This window comes from Peromyscus californicus, unplaced genomic scaffold (genome assembly GCF_007827085.1).
Source record: "Peromyscus californicus insignis strain IS unplaced genomic scaffold, ASM782708v3 Scaffold_4__1_contigs__length_199733344, whole genome shotgun sequence".
Classification (NCBI taxonomy): Eukaryota; Metazoa; Chordata; class Mammalia; order Rodentia; family Cricetidae; genus Peromyscus; species Peromyscus californicus.
Window position 1 is genome coordinate 2,539,405 of NW_026294562.1, and position 24,727 is coordinate 2,564,131.

A 24,727-nucleotide genomic window follows, 5' to 3' on the forward strand; every position below is an offset into this window, starting at 1 on the left:
AAACAATTCCATTACCTGAGAAGAAAAGAATCCCTGGGCCAACTGGGCCTTTTGTCCGGATAGCTCGATCTTTGTGAATTAAAGTCCTCTTTTTAGGGGTCACCTTTGCTTACTGTACAGAAATTGATAGCCCTCCTTTAGGTTGGTAGAGAGGGGACACCAGTGGTCCCTGTCCCTGCCTCAGGTGACCAGCTGGTGCAAACCTCTTTGCAAAGCTCTCAGCTATAGCTTTGACTTTGCTCAAGCGCAGCTGTGTGTGGTGTAGGCTGTAGACCCCCAGAGTTCACATCTCAGCTTTTTATTTCTGCACATGTGACCATGGACACACTCCCTAAACTCTGTGAACATCGTATTCCTAGTTTGTGAAATGAAGATTATGCAAGAGCCTCATAACATCCTTGTGATATTAAGAGACAAGACAGGTGAGGGACTGTGGCTGTAGCTTAGTGGTAGCGTGCCTGGTTAGTGTGGGTAAGGTCCCAGATTCCATCCACAGCCCTGCTATGCTAATATTAGTTACACTTTACTTGTTGCTGGTGTCAAATACCCAACAAGAAGAAACTTAAAGAAAAGTTTATTTTCTCTTACAGTTCAAGAGGGTACAATATGCCATGGTCAGGAAGACACTGGCTGCAGGAACAGAAGGCAGCTGATGACGTCACACCCGCAGTGAGCAAGTGAGAGTGCTCAGCTAGTGCTCTCCTCTTTATTCAGTTCAGGACTTCAGCCTGTAGAATGATGGCTGGCTAGACTACTCTGGACACTCCCTCACAGACATGCCCAGAGCTGTGTCTCCTAGATTATTCTAGATCCTGCCAAGTTGATAATTTGAAAACTATTACACCTATAAAACAGAACAAGACAAACCCAATCAAAATAACAGTGTAGGAAGTCACATGGGACAGCCAGAAGGTAGTCTGTGCACTAAGCCCTCAGGCCACTCTCTGGTCTGTGGATCTCTTCCTTGGCTGTTGTCACAGTAAACAACTTCTAAAGAGCCGTGGCCTCACCCTGGGTCACCTTAAGGAGGTAACAGGTGAGAGGATAAGGAGGGAACACAAGAGTGTGACGAGTGGGATGGAGCCTGCTCCAGGGTTTGGGTGGCCACTGCTGGCTTTGGGAGTCCTCAGGATCTGTGTTGCCGTATTACTGCTGGATGATCTCCATAGGAAAACAACTGCTTCAGGCTCCTGTCTTCTGTTATAAGAATGATCAGCCTACCTTCCTTATGAGGTTGTTGTGGAAGATTCAGTGAAATGATGGGCTTAGCATGGTATTTAACAGTTTGCAGGTGTGAAGTTCATATGTGCAGGCCTTCATGATCATTCAGTGATCACTGCTAAAAGCACCGGGACAGACAGCACAGCAAGAAACTGAATAAAGACAGACCCCTCACCTGGTGCAAGCTGGCCCGGAACTCTCCACTTGCTTAGAGTACCCCATTTGTGTGTGAGTGTGTTTTAAAGTAATTGCCAACCAATTGGCTAGTTATTTCTAGTGAGCAAGCCAGTAAGAAGCCTTCCTCCATGGTTCCTGCCTCCAGATCTTACTCAAGTTCCTTCCTCACTACTGCAATTAGAGTGACAGAAGTGTAAGCTGGAATAAATCCTTTCCTCCCCAAGTTGCTTTTGGCCATAGTGTTTACCACAGCAACAGAAAGAAAACCAGAATAGGGCTGGACAATTACATATTATAGGCTTCGTGAACCATATGAACTTTCATAACTACTCTGCCATCAGTAGGAGACTAGCCAGTGTGTAACCAAATGGATGGCTACTGTGTTTCAATAAAACTTTATTAACAGGCACTGAAATTTTAAGTTCATGCAAATTTTCATGTATCATAAAATGTCATTTGTGTTTTGAATGTCTAAGAAACAATTAACTGTGATTGTCATTCTTAGCAAAGGGAGAAGGACAAAGAGTAGGGGCTAGGACCCCAAGTCCAGCCTCTGCTGTAAGCCACAAACTAAGCCCAAAGCATGGTGCTAGCCAGACTCTGGTTGTGATTTATTTGTTGCAGTATGGGCCAAGCAAGCACCCCTCCAGGAGACAGCCCACTGGAAGATTCCAGAAACATAGCCTCCTGCAGCTAGAGCCCTGAGGATATAGTCTAAACCCTTGGCCAAAAGACAGGAGGACCAAGACCAGCGTGGAGCTTGTATTAGCCAGGAGAAAGCCTACGGTGGCTTGAGAGAAGGCAGAAACAAAGGCCCAGGAGAGGCTTTTTATACCATGCATTAAAGTTAAAATCTAATTTAGATGAAAATGGAGGCACAGAAATGAAAAGTGTGTGTGGCTTTAGCCGTTCAGCTGTCTGCCCTCTAACGATAACTTTACAAAACATATTCCCTTGGCTCGAAAATAAAGATGATATTTCTCCTCCTCCTCTTTCAGCAATTTGATTTTGTTGTTTTTGCAAATTGCTTTAGCTTTGTGAATAGTACAAACTCCATTTCTGATCTGCAGCAAACAGAAATAGAGCATTAAAGTGTTTGAGGTTCAATCAAAGGCTTGCTGCGTGCGGCACAATATTAAAATAACAGAAAAGTCAATTCCGTTTTTATTTTGAACGTGATTTGTCACAAATAGCATTCTAATAGATAACACTGATTATATGGTAGCAAATGTAATTTATATATACCGAGCACTATGGCTTTGTTGGTCGTCATTAAGGAATTTGACACGTACGCAGGAGAACAATAAATGTCAGCTGAAATATATACCAGCCAGATAGAAATGGGATGCTGAAATGAGTGACGCTGGCGCACACTGTACTTATAACTAATAATATGCAGTCTAGAGTAGCTTGGGTTTTCAAACAAGGACTCTTTTTATGTTGTCATTTAAAATATCTCATATTTCTGAAGGTCAGGAATAAATGGCACTATTAGCATTAAAAGCTAGTAAAAGATACTCATTTAACATAACATTTTACGAAATAGCTTTGTAAAGTATGCATTTTTTTCCCACCCTATGGAGGCTGAGGAGATGTGATGAAGATGCCGGATCCTCTGTGGGTGACTTTACATCGCACCTTTGTTGCTGTTAACATCTTCATTCAGTAAAATCTTTATGGCATTATGCCTTGAGCCTGGTGTAGAATAAAGTTGTCTACACGGCTGTGGCTTTGGCTGGTCTGGCGGTGCCACAGGGTGTAGGGGTGTGATTGTCAGAGGTGAGGATAAAGGGTTTTCTGTGACTGTCATGAGTCTGGGGAGAGGGAGAAGAGAGGCTTGTGCTTCAGCAATAGCAGGTGATAAATCAGAATCTAATTCAAACAGAGACGTAGGTCCATCCCAGGGGAGGCCTGGGTTGCTTTTTACCTCCCATAGTCTCTGAACTGCAAATATAGTAACAAACTTGATCTATTGGGCTCCTGCAACTCTATCAGTTGGTTTCTATATTTCCTCCTTTTCTTAGATTTGGACTTCTAAAAAGTTAAACTACAAGGAAACCTTACTGACAACCACATGGAGTTATGAAAAATGATCCTTTTCATTACATTTATCTCCACTTCTTTTGTAATGAAAATAGATATGATATTGCTGGTCTTTTAGGAGGGTTCTAAGCAGATTTCTTGGCTGTCTTGATATTTCAAATAGCATGGGTGGTGGATAGTAATATTTTATGAGGAGTGAAATATACAAAATCTCTGAGCCCCATGGCAGCTTCTCAGTGTTGCTTGGGTTCTCCCCAGGATGTTGGGGGCTCTACCTATTTTGATACATATAGTTCCCAGTTTGTTATTTTTGTTTGAAAAAGTCAAGTTTTGTGTAATCTGATGAGTGAACTATCATTTTGGTCTTATTTGCATTTCTCTATTCCTTAAGTGAGGTGGAATCACCAGCATCGGTACTTTAGTTTCCCTTGGTGTGCTTTGGGTGCGGATTGGCCTCAAAAGGGTCACATGATGGAACCTTGGTCCCCTTGGTGGATGTTGAGACATTGTGGGTCTTTAGGAGATGAGGCCTTTTGGAAGCAGATTGTGCCAGGAGGACACAGCTGTTGGAAGGGATTGAGGTCCTCACAGGGCATGAGTCAGGTCTCAGGGATGGACTATTTCTCACAAGGGTAGGTTGTTATAAAGTCAGTTTGACTTTGTGTTTCTTTCTCTTTTGTTTCTGCACATACCCACTGTCCACCATGCTGTGACACAGCCCTTGCCATGTAGACCTTCCAGCCACCAGAACTGTGAGACAAATGAGAAATGAGCTGCTGCTTTTTTTGTTCAGCATCAGGTTGTTATTGTTTGTTTCAATAGTAACAGATTACAGCAGCCTCTCTATGGGCTACCTGCTCATGTCCTTTGTCCATTTTCTCATTGTAGTCTTCTTCTATTTATGGTATCCGAATACTCAACCTTGGTTGTGCCTACTTGGGACACCTTCTCTGAGGCTGGACATGTCTTGCTTGTTTTTGATTCTCTGTTACTCTGAAATAAAATTCATGTCAACGAAGTACTTTTTGCCTCATAGATTAGCTGCTAGTTATGTGCCAGCCAGGCCAGGCTGTGGTATGTGGTTTTCATACATGCTGTATTTAATTCTAACTGCTGCCCTGTGTGCAAGGTTATTGTTGAGCATGGAGGACAATGTGGCTGTGACATAGAGCCAGTTCAACACAACTGAAAAGCTTTATTCCTACTGTTAAGATCTGTAGGGGCTGGAGAGATGGCTCTGTGGTTAAGAGCATGTACTACCATGGCAGAGGACCTGGTTTTTTTTCCCACCACCCATACTGGGCAGCTCATAACCACTTGTAGCTCTAGAATATGCATTCACATGCACATACACACACACACACACACACACACACACACACACACACACACACACACACTCACACACTCACACACTCATACACTCACACACTCACACACTACAACCACACAGATGCACATACAACCTAAAGAAATAAGTTTTTTGGGAAAAGAATTTGTTGTTAATAAAGGGTTTGTTAGAAACCCAGAAGGAACTGTATTCAGTTTTCACCTTGGTTGTATGTTTCCCAGGAGCTTAAAAAATACAGGTATCCACCACAGAGGTGGTGATTGGGCTAGGATACAGCCAGAATACGAAAAGCCCCATAGTGATTCTAATACACGGTCAAGACCAAGAGCAGAAGCTCTGTGTTCTGTGACTGTATCTAGAACACAGAGGAGGGCTCAGATAATGATAACAGCACTGTATCTGGAACACAGAGGAGTAGGGCTCAGATAATGACCCATTTCATTGTACCAAGCTAGGATTTTTAAATGATACATAGGGTTCCAAGGAAAAAGAGTTGGAAAATACTAACAAAAGAAATGAGGAAAAGGAGAATGGACTGAAAAGCCTGAGATACTGAGCTGAAGCTTTGGTTCCACCGGGGCTCTTCACTTCAAGCGTTGGTCTCTGGCGCCATGACACCATTCTTGGAAGTTACTGAATGAGACCATTTCTAGATTATAAGAACTGAACAGAGACCACCTCACTGTGGCCCATCAAGTTCACCCAGCAGAAAACATCACAAAAGGATATTAGTTATATGATTACTTGTGATGGGAAAGAGTGCATCCTCTTCAGCATTAGGACCCACCATTCACACTATGCATGCCTCTCCTTGGAGTTTACAAAGCTACTTGATGAATGAGAGCCCTTTTCTGTACCATTAGATATTAATACCCAATTTATGGAGAATTAAAAACACAAGCTGGTGGTGGTACGTATAGTGTTCTTCCATTTGTGCTTGGACAAAAGGGTAGGGTGTGAGGTGGACACAAACATATGCATATGTAGAATATTTCTGGGGAATAAACTGAAGTTGTCCTAAGGAAGAAAAACTGAGACACCTGAAGATGTAGGAATGTTCTGTATAACTTGAATTTTGTACCAACGGCAGGTATTAACTTGCTGTTTTAAAACTCTTCCTCTTTTGTGCCATGGGTTGATTTTAACACAAAACACAAAAGTTCAGCATTCTATGAGCACAAGATACACAAAATGCCCTGAAAGTGAGAGATGTAACAGAGGAGTGTGTGTGTGTGTGTTGTGTGTGTATGTATGTGTCTGAAGTCCTGTGGTGACCTTGCCTTTTGACCCAGTCACCATTTTCCAAAATGTGACCCTAGTGCACAGAACATCATGGTAAACCTCAACCTCAGACCAAGTGCATTAAAAACATTTATTATGGAAAAGAGGCAAGAGACTGAGCACACCTTTAACAAGGGTAAAGAGACTGTAAGACGTCTTCACGCACAGTGTTGCTGCTACAGAAGTTGTACCTGTGGAGAAAGCATCAGGCTGGTTTGTCAGTGGGTCCATGCAGCCATTAGACAGTCTCCCAGGTTTGCTTCCTCTGACTGAAGGACTCTAGGACCCTAGGCAGGGACCCAACTAGTTCCAGTGAGGAGTCAACCCACTCTTCTCCTTGAGGGCTGTTCAAACGCCAAAAGTGTAACATCTACATCAAAGCAAAGCGTGTAACTCAGCTTTTCCTGTTGCTTTGGTCTCACAGAAGCCAGCAGTGGCCCTGCCACTGGCACAGAGCAGGTCTTCCCTTTGAGGTCTACATTTTCTTCAGGCTATAATATCTCATTACTTTCTGATTACTGCCATTTGAGGTATCTTTTTTTTTCTATGTTTTGAAATTATTTGGTTTCCTGGTTATCCCTAACTGCCAACTTGACATACCCTAGAGTCACCCTAGAGGAGAACCTCAACAGAGGAATCCCTTAGGTCAGATTGGGCTGTAGGCAACTGTGGAGCACTGTCTTGACTTTTAATTGATTTAAGAGGTCCCAACCTACTGTGGGCAGCACCATCCCTAGGCAGATAGCCCTGAACTGTTGAAGAAAGTTAGCTGAATATAAGCCAGCCTTTGAGCAACGTAGCAAGCAGGATTCTCCATTTGACTAGGAAGTGAGTTCCTTGACCAAAGAATGCTGTTTGGGCTAGCAAGAGAGCCAGCCTGTCAGTCCAGCCTTGAGTCCAGCCTGTGCCCTTCAGTGATGGACTGTGACCTGGAGATGTAAGCTATAATACTCCTCTCCCCCCATCACCTACCTGCTTTTGGTTAGAGTCTGTTATCACAGCAACAGAACAGAAACTACAACAGCAGGTTCTATTACAACTCCTACTAAAGAAGATTCTCTTCCCTGAGAGTAAGAGCTTGTTACCATAAGCCAAGCTCATGTCTATATCCCATCCATGCCAAGTCTCAAAAAACTCAGTTCACACAAAAAACTGCATACTAACAGAAACTAATTCCACCACGTTTTTCCTAGATAATTTTGTCATTGGAAAGAAAATGATCCCCCATTTGCTTGTTTCTTATATCTTACAACAAATGCTTTGTTCTCATTACATTGAATATTATTATCTAAGGAAAATTGTATTCAAGTTTTCACAGTAAATCAGATAGATAGGTGGAGAAGTGAGATGAGTTGGGTGATTTAATGAGTGAATTAGATGAACATATGTCTGGATGATGTGAAAGATGAGAGACAGATGAATTGGTGATTAAAGAGGAAGTGGAAAGGAAAGAGGCTGGATGAAGGATGATTGGAAGGATGGGTGGATGCAAAGACAGACAGGTACATAAATACAGCCAGACAGAAGGAATATCAGATACGTACTCTTTCCCATCTTTACCACTTTGCACTGTGATTTGTGAAGCTCCCATCTTGGGTCGGAAGAGATTTATCACTTTGTTGTTCCAGAGGAACTTAACCTTCTGGATTTCTCCAACATCGACGTCCACATCAATGTCTTGCACATGCATTGCTTCTGGTTTGAGGGATCCTCTGATTACACAGACAGAGATATGTCAGCTGGATGCATGACTACATAGGATGATATTCACCTATTGTTTCTAAATAAAGTGGGTGCTGGGTTTCTGCAAACATCTGGAAGAACTGCAAACATATCCAGTGGGCTTCACAAACAAATATATTTCTGAAGAACACATCTTTTTAAAAAGTCAGTCTTTAGATGATCATTGTTTTTGTTTGTCCCAAAGAGGAGTGAAATATTTGGGGTAGCTGGGAACTCTAAGAGTGCTACAGGACAAGTTGATGCAGTGTCTTTGTTTGAAAGATGCATGCTGTTTGGTAAACACAATTTGTTAATGTCACATAAGTAACTCCAGAAGTTGTCAAATACATTAAACTACCTTGTAGAGCCATTAATGTTAAGTGCAAAACCAGAATCTAATTTGTACTTCTAAGTTATATATTCACTCAACACATACCTACCAAGCTTTTTATACATCTAGCATAAGCTATGGGCTGAGACCACGATAGGAATAAGCTGTGGGCCCCAGGCTTCACATGTCTCTCTGTATATATTGGGGTGGGGGAGTAAGGCAGGGGGTTGTCACATAGATGGACCTTGCGTTCTCAAAGGAAAAATGAAGACCAAGCCAGGCTGATGGTGCATGCCTGTCGTTCTAGCTATTTAGAAGGCTCAGGCAAGAGTATCGCAAGTTCAAGGCCAGCCTGGGTAACTTAATGAGAACCTGTCTCAAAACAAATGAACAAATGAACTAAGCAGAAAGACTAAAAAGAGGGCTGGAGCTACAGCTCAGTGGTGAAGTATTTGCCCAGCCTGCAGGAGGCCCTAATTCTGAGTATTACATTACACACACACACACACACACACACACACACACACACACACACACACGCACGTAGTCCTGTGATTAACAAAAGCAATCAGCATGTGATCCATTTTAAACAATAAGCTCTCTCTCCCGGGGCCTTCTCTTCTCACATATAAGATGGGGTGATTGAATTAGACGTAGCAATTTCCTCCCAGCTCAGACAGTCTGGGACTCGGGTTCTGCTGAGTAAATACCTGAATTAGTAAAGCAGTGGATAGCCACGCCTTTATGAGTCACCTCTTATGGAAAGCTTAGCCGTTGCATTTGCTACAGAACTTACTTGAAAATTTCATACTGTTTTGAGTTTCCATTACTTCCATACAGAGCGACCAAGATGTACCCACTCAGTTTCTTTTCTCCAGACAGTGTGACTGACACCTTGTATCTCCAACCTGTGCCAAGAAGTATATCATTTTAACAAACTTATCTTGTTGAAAAAAAAAAAAAAGACTCAACTGGAAGTGTTATTTTTCTAAGATCGACTTCCCCCTGGGTAAGAGGTGAGCAGGAAGCGACTGTGTTCTTCCATGGAGTTGACAGATGACTTTAGATACTGGGCAAGGTGAGGAGACCAAGGGGACAGAAAACATGACAGCTGAGCACAATGCAGTGTCTGCCCTGATGGGTGAAGGACCGTCTATTGCTACACAGGCCCCGGATGGGTACAGGAGAATGTCCCCCTCCTCCATCCCAATTTGTATGTTGACGTCCTGACTGTGATGGCTAGTTTTGTGTCAACATGACACAGCTAGAGTTATCTTGAAGGCAGGAACCTCAACTGAGAAAATGCCTCTGTAAGATTGGGCTGTAGGCAAGCCTGTACAGCATTTTCTTAATTAGTGATGGGGGAGGGGCCATCCCTAGGTTGGCAGTCCTGGGTTCTATAAGAAAGCAGGCTGAGCAAGCCTTGATGAGCAAGCAGTAAGCAGCACCCCTCCATAGCCTCATCATTAGGTCCTGCCTCCAGGTTCCTGCCTTGTTTGAGTTTCTGTTCTGGCTTCCTTCAGTGATGGACTACAATGTGGAAGTATAAGGCAAACAAACCCTTTCCTCCTCAACTTGCTTTTGGTTATGGTGTTTCATCACAGCAATAGAAACCCTAACTAGGACAGAAAACCGTAGCAGGATATGGGTATTGCTGTGACAGACCTGACCATGTGTCTGGGAGGACTGTGGAAGGACTTGAGTGTTGAGAGCTCAGTAGGCTGTTCTGTAGGAGCTTTGGAGACCATTGAGAGCAGGGCAAACGATGGGGGCCAGGCTTGTGAAGTTTCAGAGGGAAATTTGAGAGTCCATTAATGATTCTGAGTTAAGAATCTGTGGTTCTTGTCATCTAGGCTGAAGAATCAGCTGTGACTAACAAGAGACCAGAACCACTGAAGGAAAACCTTTGCTTCCCTGGGATACTCGATGGGTTTAGCTGGAGCTGAGAAATCAGTGATGATTAAGAAGAGACCAGCATCATCAATATGAAATCTCCCGGAAGTGTTTTCTGAGAGTCAGCACACAGAAGCTGTGTTCAGAGGTGGCCAAGATTGTACCTTGTGCTGGCATATGAACTTGGTAGTGTAAGAGTCTCCCAGGTGGTACTGGTTTTGAAGGTATGAAGGGGTCATGGAGACCCATGCCAGTAAGCAGCACCCCTCCGTGGCTTCTGCATCAGCTCCTATCTCCAGGTCACTGCCCTGCTTGAGTTTTCTCAGTGATGGACTGTTACCTGGGAGTGTAAGCCAAACAAACCCTTTCCTCCCCAGCTTGCTCTTGGTCATGGTGTTTCATCACAGCAATAGTAGCCCTAACGGGGACTGCTGATGTGACAGTGTTAGGGGAGGAGGGAGCCTTTGGAAGATAAGTCTTGAGGGCATGAGATTTTTAAAGGGACTCCAGGGGCGCTGCAGCCCTTTCTGCACTACTCACGAGGCAGGATACGATAGGAAGATGCTTGTGTGCAGAACCCGACCACGCGGCTGTGCTGAACTCACTTCCAGACTCCAGGACCTTGGGGAATAGGTGTGCTTATAAAGCTAGAGTGCTGCTGTAGCTGACTGAACCGGCTAAGGCCTGTTTGCAGGTGATGTTGTTATTCATGGCATTTGATCACTTCCTTCTTTTCCAACTGGTCAACAGTTAGATTTTCCCCTCAATCTTTTGTTTGAAAGCAATCCTAGTAAGAATATCTGAGCACATTTGTGTTTCTGTGGAATGTTCTGAGAATAGTGTCTGAACTGAGAGGATATGCATGTTAAGACATTGTAGATACTAATGAGTTACTCTTTTTTTTATGATAAAGACAGGATGGCATGAGATAATGTAAGTGTATACCATATAATCATTTAAATATAAAGCTGCCACAGAAAAGGCTTTTCAGTTAGTTTGATTCTATTTGTGACAAATTACTCTTAATGCTTCTACTATCTTGTGTTTTCTAATGAGAACTTAAGCAAAACGAAGCCCGTGACAATGAAATATTGTGTGTATGTGCGCTTGTATACATTGTGTGTGAGTGTGTGATGTCAGAGGGTAGTCATCTCTGTGATGATTTTCTGATTTACAGTCACATTGCCTCAGTTGTCCTCTTCTTGCATCAATACATCTATCTTCTCTGTCATGAGTAGATGGACATGTGACTTGGCCACTCACTCTAGTTTTCATAGGAATTATGGGTTAATGGAGTGAATATGCACCGTGCTGTTCTGCCACCCTTACGAGCTGGTGACACTTGAGGTTTTTTGTTTTTTAATTAATACCAAGGGACTTCACTAACAGAGCTCAGGTGCTTTTAAAATTATTTTTAGAAAATTTTAAGTGAAATGAGAACTTACGGGTAAAGTTACCACTATCTCCCGTGTTCAGAAAAAAGGTTTGTTCCACGGCAGTGGTTCTCCCCTCAAACTGATCAGCATAGTGCCCCATTCTGGGGCATCCTTGGTCTGGACAAGGGAAGCAGCCATTCTAGTGGGAAGAGATCATTTGTTAGCAGGAGACCTTGGCCCCACATGACTCTGTCCTTCCTTCCTTCCTATCATCTGCTGTATCTACTGATTTATTGATTTATCTTTTATCTATTATCTATGTTCATTTTTATTTCCATCCATCCTTCTATTTATCCCATCTTTCATTCATCTTCTTGGTCATTCACACATCCTACTTGCTCGAACACGCACTCATTTATTTATCTATACATCCCTGGACCCATGAATCCATGCATTCATTCTTAGAATTGTACATAGGATCATTCTTGACCAAAATTTACTTTGGAAACTTATAGTTGGGAGACAAGTCATACAGGAAAAAGTAAAACAAATAGGAAGGGGGTCTGTGAGATAATGCCTCTAGGGAGAAGTCAACTGGGAAGACAAGTTATTTCAAAAGAAGAGAAAAAGGAGGAACTGGGAGGAAGAGGGTAAGGATGTGAGGAACAGAGGAAGGAAGTTAGGAAGGAGGGATAGTGGCAGGCTAACACAGTTCTGGCAAACTTCAGATAAGTGGAGTTTTGACCATGGTGTATGCATTTAAAATGTTAGTGTATCAGAGACGAATTTCTTAAGTGCCCTTTACAGGAGGGTGGTCTTGCTCTTGGAGGTGAATACTGAAGGACCTATGATTCACTGTCACATACTTAAGGGGCAAAGCACACATATATGCTTGTGTGTGAAACCTTAGTAATTGGCATGTGTAAGTGATAGGTGTAACAGGCTCTTTTGTGCTCCTCTTTCAACCTGCTTATAGACTGGGAGTTATCCTAAATGAAAAGCTGGGGACCCTGGGGAGGTCCAATGTGGCCAGCAATGTGGTCTCCCCTCCAGTCCAGTTCACTGCTGGAGGAAGGCAGCTTTGGAAACCTCTTCATTCCCCACACCCCTGTTCATGCCTGCAGAGTCGATGGCATCTTTTTATTATGCTATGTGTCACAGAGACAAACACAACCAGCAGGGCCACCAGGCTCTTCTCTCTGGGGCCCTGGAGTGACCTACCTGCTGGAACTCCTCATAGGAGGTGCAGGGGTACCCCAGGAAGCCATCAGGGTTGAGAATGCTGCTGGCATAGTACTTGTAGCTCCGGAGGTGGTTGCAGGCTGCAAAGTTTTGAGTTCCTGAGAAAGCCAAGGAGACAGGAGTGAGAGAAGAGCCTTCACCTTGAGAAGGCCAGCCATTCTGCGTGAGCAAGGAGCAGCCTCCACCCCTCTGGACTCTGGGCCAGGCACCTGCTGGGGAGACAAGTTCTAGAAGGAGGTGTGTTGAATGTGTGTAACATATGAAAGGACTGAAGGATAGGGGAGCTGAGGGTCAGAGAGAAAAAGAGACAGACACACAGAAAGAGGAACAGACAGAAACAGACAAGTCTGCGTATACATGGAAAGAGAAAACAGAACAAAGGATTTTAAAAAGCTTTTAAAGACTTAGCTTTTAAAAACAGAACACACAGATAGGTATGCAAGTAGAGAGAAGATGAGATAGTCAACAGGTGGTCTTCATTGTCTGTGAATTCTACACCCTTGGGTTCAGCCAACCATGACTGGACTGTGCTGTTAGGTCTATGATGATTGTATTTTCACCAAGCGTGTGCTAACTTCTTGTCAGTGTTCCCAGAGCAGTACCGCACAGCGGCCATGTGTGTACACAGCCCTTCCTGAGAGGCCGTTCTCAGGCCTCGCTGTTAAGGCTGCACTAAGGCTGAGTTACACCTCCTCTAAGCTGAGCCAAGCTCAGGTGATTCCAGTGTACCGCCTTCTACTTTGACCCAAAGATGACTTGTTGGGAAAATCACTTTTCATTTCTCCAGTTACTTGACATAAAACTTCCCATGGAGGAATCTAATAGGACCATTCATGGGAGTCACTCATCAAAAAAGGACTGGTTCCCTCTGTGGGTGGGGCAGCTTTGCTCTCTCAGCTGAGAGCTAGCCCTTCCTGCTGTGCTTACAGCCCACCATCCAGTTCAGAGTGCTCACACTAGTGCCCCTCAGTAGACAACAGAACCTGCTTTAAACTTAATTGTTTCTTTCATCCAAAATTGCTGCTCAGGGATCCCATAATAGAGGAGAAAGTGTATTCAATTGTTCCCTGTGCCCAGTGCCACTGTGACTTGTGTAGCATACAATAGAAACACACTCCAGTGCTCATGGGCTGGTTTGCTCTAAATTGCCTCTTTAATTAAACCTGGGCTCTCTGCTATTGTGTGTGCCCTGTCCATCACTTCTGGGAGGGGGCAGCTGTTATCACGACTCGGGCTTCTTTAGGGGGAGAACAGCCAGTCCCCCAATGAGTTACCAGGTAAGGGGCAAGAGGTCAAAAGCTCTGTTTATTTCTCACTAGGTGCTGGATGTCGCTTTATCCATACTACTTGCAGACATTTAGCACATGGGACATTAAAAGGCCACACCAAACCACTCAACAGCATGTGCTTGGTGCTTACTTCAGGTCAGGACCAGGTACTGGGGTGATGGGGTGGGGGTGTGCAAAGACACAGCCACATGGAGCTTCCAGTTCAGAAAAATAATGAAAAATAAAATGATTACTGACCCAAACACCCTCTTTTAGAGAGGACAGTGAAGCCTGGTCTCAGGAGAGGGACAAAGAGAACAAGTGGCAGTCATATCGGTGGCTCGGGATGCCACCTAATATGAAGTGTGCAAGCCCTGCTCTCCAGATGAACAAAGTCACACATAGGCTTCAGGAACTCACACCATTACTCGAAGTTCAGGCCCCCTTGCCCATGAATACCCCAAACCCTCAGAGTGCATCTTCTTCTAACCAGATACCTCGGTTCCCTGCTTGACATGGCCAATAGCAAGAAAGGCGGAGCCTCCACATCTGTGGAGGTTCTGCAGTGCTTTAGGGAGCTGGAGCTAAGAACATGATGAGGGTGAGGGCGAAGCCAGAGCTAGGTGTTTGCTACTGTGTCCATCTTGTCCTGGCATTCTGACAACTGAGATATGAGCTCAGAGCCTTCTGGAGCCTTGAACAAAATATGTAGCTTTCCAGGCACCCTGTGCCTGCATGTGAAATATCTCATCGTGTTGTGAAATGCCTGGGTCTGACCAAATGACTAAATGGCAGCAAGTTTATCACTGTGGTGACTGGACTCAAACATTCTGCCTTGCTGTGGGATGGTCTGTATGTCAAGTGTGTTGCTGATTGGTCAATAAATAAATTACTGCTTGGCCAGTGGCCAGGCAGGAAGTATAGGCGGGACAAGGAGGAGATTAAAGCTGGGAAGTGGAAGGCTGAGTCAGAGACACTGCCAGCCGCCACGATGAGAAACAGCATGTGAAGATGCCGGTAAGCCACGAGCCACGTGGCAAGGTATAGATTTATAGAAATGGATTAATTTAAGCTATAAGAACAGTTAGCAAGAAGCCTGCCACGACCGTACAGTTTGTAAGCAATATAAGTCTCTGTGTTTACTTGGTCAAGTCTGAGCGGCTGTGGGACTGGCAGGTGAGAGAGGTTTGTCCTGACCGTGGGCCAGGCAGGAAACTCCAGCTACACTACTGCCTTCACGCCCAGGTGGGTAGTTACTGCCTCACTTCCTTCACACACGTACCTTCCCATATTCCGTTTATGTCAACAATAGTGGAAAGGATGTTTTTCTGACATCCGGGCATTTCCTTCCCTCCATTTGGAAAGAAATCCAGATGGCCTGACTTTTGGCTCATCCCAAAACCTGAAACATTTGAAGCAGAAGTGAGCAGGGGTGTATATGGTTCCAAAGTTACATCTGGCCTCAGTGAGGTGTTCAGTCCATTCAAACAGGAGCACAAGCCTCGGCAATTTCTCCCTTCACCACATCAACTCTCTCTGCAGAGAGTTCTCAGATGGGCAATTGGCAGGGCAAGGAGGAAGTACCAACACAGGAGGGGAGGTGAGGAGAGGGTGAGTGGGTATGTATCTATTCATATATATGCCTATCTGTCTAACCTGGAGAGGTCCTGGGCAATACTGATAAGTCCAAGATCATAAGGAACCAGTTGGCATGTATCTGGTAGCATGTGTATTACACTATTTAAGTATTTGGTTTCTGCATTATATATTTTTAAATTATGTGTGTGTTGGGTGTCTGTGTGTGGATACATGCCCTCAGAAGCCAGAGAGGCAGCTACTTCCTGGAGGTAGAGTTCTGGACCATTGTGAGCTACCCAGCATGGGTGCTAGGAACCAGACTCAGGTCTTCTGTAAGTGTGCTCTTAACCACTAAGCAAGCCTCCCCTCTCTGTAGTTCTTACATTTGCGATACGGTGAGGGTATGACAGAAACTCTCTAAAACTGAACTACGTCTCAAATCCTCTAGACTGTATTGCTATAGTGAGGCCACAGAGGTTATTTGAGCAGGAAAATGGGGAGGATCTTTAGATTTTTGAGGTCCACAGAACCTGGTTCCACTGACCAACTTTCCGATCTTGCTGAGTTATTTAGTCTCAATCCCCTCAGCTGTGAGGTGGTGACAATTTCCCCTTTAGGGTGCTGCATGATAAGCTAGTATGAGCAAAATGTTCAGTGCAGCACACGTTACGTATTCAATACATGCTCTCTCTCTCCGTCATCACCGTTGCCATTGTTAAAGCACACCCTGTATGGGCATGTTTCTTGAGTGGTTATCTGATACAAAGTACTGAAAAAAAGAATGCTGATTTTAGAAGAATTAAACAAAAGGATATAGTTTCAACAGGACAAACTGTTGTGATGTTTTGTTTGTGCTTTAACAGATAAAGTTTGCCTGAAGATCAGAGTGTGGAGCTAAGCCACCAGATAACCACAGAGGCCAGGCAGTGGTGGCACACGCCTTTAATCCCAGCACTAGGGAGATGGAGACAGGAAGTGATATGGCTGGGCAGAGAGAGAAATATAAGGTGGGAGGAGACAGGATCTCAGGCCTTTTCAGGTTGAGTTGTTGGCAAGGTAAGAGATGGTGGCTGTGGCTTTCTCCTTTGTCTCTCTGATCTTTCAGCATTTACCCCGATATCTGACTCTGGGTTTTTATTATTAAGACCAATTAGAATTTGTGTTACAAAACTGTAACCAAAGCTTTGGCAATTTTTTTTTAATAAAAAATTAAGTCTAAAAACTTCAGTCAGGCCGGGCGGTGGTGGCGCACGCCTTTAATCCCAGCACTCGGGAGGCAGAGCCAGGTGGATCTCTGTGAGTTCGAGGCCAGCCTGGTCTACAAAGCGAGTTCCAGGAAAGGCGCAAAGCTACACAGAGAAACCCTGTCTCGAAAAACCACAAAAAAAAAAAAAAAAAAAAAAAAAAAACCTTCAGTCAGATCAAGTGAAAATATCTGTTACTTTGGAGGTAGGGAGAGATGTAGTCATGGATGAGTCCTAGGCTATAGAAGAGTTTTTAGTTCGGCCTGGGGTCACACACCCCATACCAGCAGCATTGTACTGGGTAATTGTTGTGGCTGGTATCCATTGTTACTGATCAGGACCTAAGATGCTCTGTACTTAACCATGTTGAATTTCCCTCTGCACCTGTGTGGGGGGGGGGAGGAGGGACATGATGCCATCAGTCACTGGTCATGAGGAGTTGGGGGTGAAGAACTCACCTAGGTAGGGAACTATGGGGGCACTATCTGTGTGAATCACATCTACAAACATGGCGTCTGATGGATCCAGCCGAACTTCCTCTGGCAGGCCTTCGAAACAGGGCTCTGCAGGGTCCAGCCCTGAAGGGTGAAATGGAGGTAAAGCATCTTAGCCCACGAAAGACAAGGTTCAAGTGTCCAACCACAGACTGAGGCGAGAGTGCTGGGTAAGGAAACCCTGCACACCCCAGTGATTACAGCTCTGAGAGGCTGCAGCTCCTGGTCTACTTGAGAAAGAGAAGCCAGAGCAGGGGGTGGGGAACAGGAATGCTGACTAGAGAATGCTCAGAAATTCCAGGGAGGATCTGGGTGGGGCACCCACTCCTCTCAATTCCCCTTTCCTTATTTTCTTCACAGAGATCACAAGCTCTATGACCTCACTCAGTTGTTCCCCAGTCCCTGAGATCTACACTTGACTGACATCTTTCCCCATGCCATTCCCCAGCCTTCTGACCCTTTGACACATTCTCCCTTTAGTTAACTCTTTCTCCACTAAGCCCCAGCTCAAATACAGCCTCCTCATGGAAACTTTTATTTCTCCTCCTGTCCTAGCCATGACATTATTTTGTGCTCTTAGCTTTCTGCATTCTGGACGGGTCTGTGGGTTTCCTGAAACAAAGTCTGTACCCACCATTTTCAGAGAGATGCCAGGATGAGAAGGGGGACTGTCTGTTGTTTCAGCATCTGCCCCCATCCAGGGAGTGACAACAGGCCATCTCTCTTACAGGTCTATTATGAAAATCCCATGAAAAGATGTAACAGATAGGCCCCTGCAAACTGAAGATGTCTACAGGATTATAAAATACTATCCCTATCCTTCAGTCCAGTGCCCAGGACAGGCTTGACAACACAAAATGAGTAGCTGTTTCAGTCTGTCCTGTGTGCACGAACTCCATCTAATATTTCCTTCATTCACCAAGCATTTCCTAAGTGGTAAGTCTCTTTCTGGCTGTGCCAGACTGAGCAAAAACATTCAAGGAGTAAGTGGAACTGATAAATTAGAAAAAAAAATCTTATCACTTAAAACAAACAAAAGATAACTTTGCTACATTCCAGCAGTCATGTCCCTGAAGTTAGGTTTCATGAGCCTGAACTTGGTCATATTTTTCTTGTTTTACAAACACATTTTTATCTATGACTATGGATTTTCTAATAGGTTTTAAGAAACAAGAACAATTCTTTTTGAGTCAGGCTATCACCTGAGCTCAGGAAGGCAGGAGGGACGTCCTCTGCCGTGGGACCTGTGCTGGCAGGGGCTTCCCCTACTCACTTCCCCGGCCCTTGGACCCCAGACTGGCTCTCAGGACTCCCACCTGTGATCCTGCCCACGTTCCCCTCCAGCCTCCTGCCTGCTTCCCCGGCCACGTGTGCTCCCAGACTGTGGCCGATGAGGTGCATGTCCTCTGGGCTGTACCCCAGCTCTGTCTGTGGAAAGACGAAGCGTTAGATCCCCAAGAACCACGTGGGAACGAGAAGGTCGGGGAGCAGAGGCCGGTCTTTGCCAGAGGACTAGACTCCTCGGAGCTGGAGACTTCAGGGAGTGAGCCCTCCACTCGGGACTGCTCAGCCAAGTGATCCTGCAGGTTGCTGTGCCTTTGGAGCCGGTTCCCCACTCTTGTGCGCAGCAACAGTGCTGGCCAGCGGCCGCCAAGCTAACTGCAGGCCACCTCTCCGGCTGCTGTCGCCACCTGGTGTCGCCATGGAGGCCTCGGCCCCGGTTGTAGAGGACTGGATGCAGTGAGAGGGAAGCTTGGACCTTCTAAACTTACAGCAGGGAAGAAAGGGAGCCAAGAGTGATTCCCCCCACACCCCTATCCCATAGAAAGGATGAAACCCAAAAGCCTTCTTCCACAGGGAACTGCTGGGCGTACCAGTCTGCTTTCAGTTCCCAGAGTAACTTTCAAGGAAGGCCTTATGTCAGAAGGGGAAACCGAGGTTCCCAGGTCCACAGCTAGGACATTGTGGACAGTCAGCAGGGAGAAAGGTTGTTGCTTTACCTCAGGAGGGTGTTGAGAACTTGGTTTGTTTGACCTACAGCTCCACCCCTGCCCTTGGTCCCTAGCAACCTCTGTGTACAAGGTGGCACTTCTCCGCCCCTCTCTAGCTCCGCCCCTCTCTAGCTCCGCCCACATCTAGCTCCGCCCCTCTCTCTAACTGTGCAACACTGGGCCAAAGGGGGCCCTTACCGACAGCACTTGTACTAAGAAAGCAATCTCAGCGCCCACGACCCGAGTGTTGTAGGCGGCTTGGGTATATTCGGTCCTGGCCCCACGCTTCCAGTCAACGCAAATACAGTTCACTTTCTCCACTTGAAACATTTTCTAGGGGGAAAGAAATAGAACAACCTTCATAAACAGGCCAGGTCGCACACCTCAGAGACAGCGATTCTCCTCCATAAAGTACTCGGTCCTTGCCAGCACCTGTTTCCTCCTGCCTGACACAGTTGACCTTTAGGGGAGCACTGTGAACGGAAACTGAGGCCTGAGCGGATGAGTTCCTAGTCTCAGGGCTCAAAGCCAGGTCCAAATAAACTACCAAGTCAGAGAAAAACAGATTCCTAGGCTATAAAGCTCACAATGCATGTCATCCGGTGCAATAGCACATTTCAAAGGCTCCAAACCTGCATGTGGCCAGCGGCTCCCAGCACAGAGCAGAACATGTCCATCACCACAGAACATTCTGTGAGCTGCTGGAGCTTAAGAGGGCAATACGTTTGTTCGTTTTAATGCCACACACGAGCCAGAGACAAGCTATCAGGTGGTGTGTGGAGTCCCCACGTCTGAGACTTGCTGGCTAGCAACCGTGGGAGAATGTGGCAATGCAGGCCTGAGAAACAGGCATTCTTTAATGGTTTTTTAGGAAGAATCCTTCCCTTCCAGGAACATTTCCTTTCCTGGTGTCAAGGGTATCCAGCGTGGGATCCGGGTGAGGAGGATGGATCTCCACCTTGCACATGTCCAGCAGCCAGGCATCCTCTCCACTGTCTATGAAGCCATGGATGATGAAACGTGTCTTGCGGTCCAGTTGGAAGTTGGAAGCCTCAATGGTGGCTGGGTCAGTGGCAGAGATCACCTGGTTAATTAGACAAGATGAATTTGAATGTTGGCCTGGCCCATCTGCAGGCCTGTGACAGACCGATGAGACTAAGATCCCAGGTCCTGCAGCTGTGTCCTGTGAATCCAGAAAGCACAAGCTCACTGACTTCCTGTTTTCCTGAACCTTGAACCTAAATCTAGGATTTCTGTTAAGCATGGCTCAGGCAAGAAACTATGGTGGAATTAGCAACAGCTGTGACTCAGTTCCTCAATTAAAGTCACAGATATTTTCATGCCACGTAGTAGTTGCTGTAAACACCTCCAAGTGTAATTTATACTCATTACTGCTTAGTTACAGTAGTTTTTAGATCAATCTTATTGAGACAATAAAATAGCATATTTAATACTATGCTTCATATTTTCTATGTTTTCACATTCTAGCGACTGTTTTCAATCTAATTGATTTCCTTTGCAGTCCATTGAATTTTATTTTATCCATTTGCAGATATTATTCTGAGAAGAGCCTTTAGGCTTCCTCTGGTAGCTAAATAGATTCCTTGCACAGGGAAGGTAGAAAACCCTTGGCTGGAAGCCACAAGCCTGAGCTCCAGCTCTGGGGAGCCTGATACTTTAGAACAGACTTCCACATGCCCACCGACTTGCTCAGGACCCTTCTGCCAGCAAATGATAGAAGGATAGGCAGTAATGGCCACTGTGTCTACACAGCTTGCAGGCTGGAGGAACTAAGTCCCAGAGTGGGTGGTCCCAGGCACCTAGAGGCAGACCCACTCACCAAGGACCACAGCTTGAGCTACTCGAACTCATAGAAAAGTCATCTTTGAAAAACTCTCTGGTCACCTGGTGACTGTGAGGGACAGGCCTGTCCTGAAAGCCACCCAGGGACATCACATTCTCAAATCCTTTGTGGTTAGTTGTACTCCCTCCCTTACCATTTTGTGTATTCTTGCTTTGCATATGTTACTGCTCTGTTACCCTGATGAAAAGGTGATGGAGGACACAGTTGGGTTATACCTTCTCCACAAATATCACTGTTACTCTTCTTCTTGGGACAGGGTTCTAGGGTGGACCTGGAGACCTGTACGTTAATGTGTAAGAGTGTGTACATTTCTGGATTTTATTTCTGTGTTTTCTCAGATACTCAGGGGCTATGACCCTTAGAGCCAAGAACTCCCATGTTAGGAGGATGGTTCCCAAGTGCCAGTTATGCCCTAGCCAGCTACTTAGTGCCACCAATATGTGGTCCAAACTGATTCTGTCATCCCAGCCCAAACATCCATGCCCACACTTACTTGGTAGTTGTTTGTATTTTCATTTGTATACAGAAGAAAGCGGACATTGATGTCCTCTGGGGACCAAGGGAACATCTTCAAAGGCCGCTGAATCATCCCTGCCCATGGCTTCTCATTGGAAAAGCAGCCAAGATGTCCATAGCAAACCTCTTTCCCTGGTTCAGGAAGAGCCACAGACAGGACAGGCATGAGGTTCTGGGAAGGGGTAATGTCATTTGTCACAGGAAGATTTTTCAGGGTAGACCTTGTCTACCAGTCGTCTTGTTAGTTATCCGAACTTCTGTGCCTATAAGAGATATCTGGGGTGTGGATACATCTGGCACATACACATCCAGGCATCTCCCCCAGAGACTAGGAGGGTCCTAGGTTGACTCTGCAATAGCATATTTAATAAGCACCCTTATCAGGCAAATTCAAGACACATTCACCTGCAATGAAACAGTCCAGGAAGCTGCTCGTCAGAGCAAGTCACACCGTTCTTAACATCAAGTACTTATGACATGCCTATGAGCCCTAGACATGCCATTTATTCATTTCAGTCTCCACGATATCAGGCTCCGGTCATCACCTTTTCTCTGGAGGGATGGTGATAGCATCCTTACCTCTGACGGTGGCCAGCAGGACAATGGTCCAGCAGAGCAACATCTGCACAAACGGAAACAGGAATCTATTGACACCCATAGACATAGGGATGAGGCCCACAGGGGCAGCGCTCAAAAAGGCAGCAGTTCTCAAGTGTGCTTGGGAAGGTGAATGACTAGAAGCCTGGACCGCAGAGATGAGGATATCCCTGGAGGGCGGGACCAGAGGCTGAGGCCTCCCAGGGGATAGTGAGCCAGACAGCACCAGCCTGAGATCTTGGGCTCAGAGTCTGCTCCTGAAGCCACCTCCCCTTTGGCGCCCTCCCCCACTTCTCTCCTTGTTCAGGTGGCACTGTGACTTACTGTGCTGCAGTGGGATGTACAGTCGTGATCAGGGGCTTGGCCGTGACCTTCTACAAACATGTTTTATCTTTCGGACTCTGTTGAAGAAATACCAGAACAAGAGAGAGAGGGCTGCATACAAGTGCCCTGAACCCCAGTTATCACAAACACATAGCCCAGCACAGTCTGTGGAGCAGGGCTGCTAGAGAGAGATTCAAGGGAAAGAAACAGCGAGGGGGATGGGAAGAAAGGGCTCTGTGGTTCCTTCTGAGTCAAACACTGTTTCCAAATCAGAAGAGGGAAGAGGAGACCCCCAAGCTGTGCGTCATCATCACAGTCCCTCTAGACATAAGGCCTCCCTATCATATTGCTACTTTGTTGCTTTTAACAGACCTTAGGAGTTGCTGTTCAATGAAAAGAAGTATTTGTGAAGACACATGCCTTGGTCACTTGAGGGGTGGGATGGGTGGCCAGCAGTCTGCCACCCCTGTGAACCCAGAAAGAGACTGGAAAGGCTCAGCCAGTGGGGGAGGAGATAGCCACACTGATGACTTTGTTCCCAGCTAGGTTTGTTTAGAAATAATCCAGTCTATTTGCAAAGCACCTGTGAGCTGTTCACTGTACTTTGGCCTAGAGATAAGAAGTGGAGGTATTTTCTTTCCTTCACAGCCAAGAAGTGGTCCTGGAAACAGCCAGGTGCTGCCCTGCTATGTTTTAGGTTGGTGTATTACATGGACACATTGAAGGATGCAGATCTTTAGTTGAAAACTTAGCAGTGAGTTCTGGAGAACATATCTCCTGTGGATATGCCTGGGTCAAGATTCCCTTTGGCTCACACTGTCTGTGGTGGTTCTTTTACCACCACCTGTTACAACATATGTGATGATCTCTGTTTCTACTTTGTCTGTTCTAGACATTTAGGTAAAGGAGCTGATACTTGGGTGTCTTTTATTCCTCACAGAAGGTATCTTTGAGATCTTTGATGTAGAAATATTAAATAAGAAACCATCTTATTAAATAAGAAACACAGAGCCAATGCAGAGATGAAAGCCCAAGAGGTCAGAGCTAAGAGCCTCACCCTTCACTGTTGCAGCTATCCTCTTCAGCAAGAGACCTACTTCCTGTGTGTTTGTCTTTATATAGACTTTCTGTTCTGCCTTCTCATTGGTTGTAAACCCAACCACATGACCTCCTCGTCATTGCCCATCTATACAGACCTCCAGGTCTTCTATGGTTGGTATTGAGATTAAAGGCATGTGTCTCCATGCTGGCTGTATCCTTGAACACACAGAGATCCTCCTAGCTCTGCCTCCCAAGAGCTGGGATTAAAGGTGTGCACCACCAACACCCGACTCTGCTATGGCTTGCTATTAGTTCTGACCCCCAGGCAACTTTATTTATTAACATACAAATAAAATCACATTTCAGTACAAATAAAATATCACCATACTTTGAGATTCTCCCACGTTTTCACATGCATCAGTAATTTTTTTTTTTTTTTTTTTTTTTTTTTTTTTTTTTTTTCATTGAAAGTTTATATTTAAGGACACTTGGAAGGATAACTGTTCACTTTACATAAAATAGAGATTATCTTCTATGTATTCTGGCTTGTCAAATGATACAAAGCCTAATTTTTTTTTTTTTTTTCAATCTTAAAATGTATTTATTTTTTTTTTCCCCTTTTCTATTTTAATAAAAAGGAAAAAAAAGAAAAAGGTTATAACTAACAAAAGAAAAATTATATACAAAAGTACAATGACTATATACAATATATACAAGTAATAAATGTCTAAACAATGTCTAGTCCATTTGTATTTGACAAATTCAGAGAAAATAATTTCATTATCTATCCTATTTTGTTAAGTCCAAAATGTATCTAATTCACTTTCTATCCTAATTAATCTTCAACTATAACTAACTAACCTTCAACTATAACTAACTAATCTTCAACTCCCTCAGAGACCCAAGAAGGAAATAATATTAGCTAACAAAAATAAAAACAGAAAGTGCATGCAAGCAACTTCCAAAAAATTTGTGAGTTGACAGAAACAGCCAGCTGCCTGGACAGTCACCTGAGGTTTCTCCACAGTGTTGGGGCATCATCTTCAGCCTATAGGCTGCATCAGTAATTTTTTAAAATTTTTTTGTGTGTCTATGCATGTATATGTCAGGCATATATATGTGACTACTGAGGCCAGAAGAGGGTATCAGATTCCCTGGAACTGGAGTTGTGGC

The 24,727-nt window shown here is 44.9% G+C and overlaps 1 protein-coding gene across 1 annotated transcript; it reads right to left on the reverse strand.

The window, feature by feature from the left end:
- Positions 1–6,200: 6,200 nt before the first annotated feature.
- On the reverse strand, positions 6,201–22,256 carry LOC128094762 (pancreatic lipase-related protein 2). Its single transcript, XM_052713276.1, has 12 exons — positions 22,172–22,256; positions 21,570–21,724; positions 20,171–20,296; positions 19,411–19,545; positions 18,538–18,649; positions 17,186–17,305; positions 15,188–15,307; positions 12,617–12,735; positions 11,465–11,594; positions 8,923–9,034; positions 7,618–7,785; positions 6,201–6,264 (listed from the first exon to the last, which is right to left on the reverse strand). The coding sequence occupies exons 1-12, from the start codon at positions 22,254–22,256 to the stop codon at positions 6,201–6,203; spliced, it is 1,446 nt and encodes a 481-aa protein (XP_052569236.1).
- Between the last annotated feature and the right edge of the window lie 2,471 nt (positions 22,257–24,727).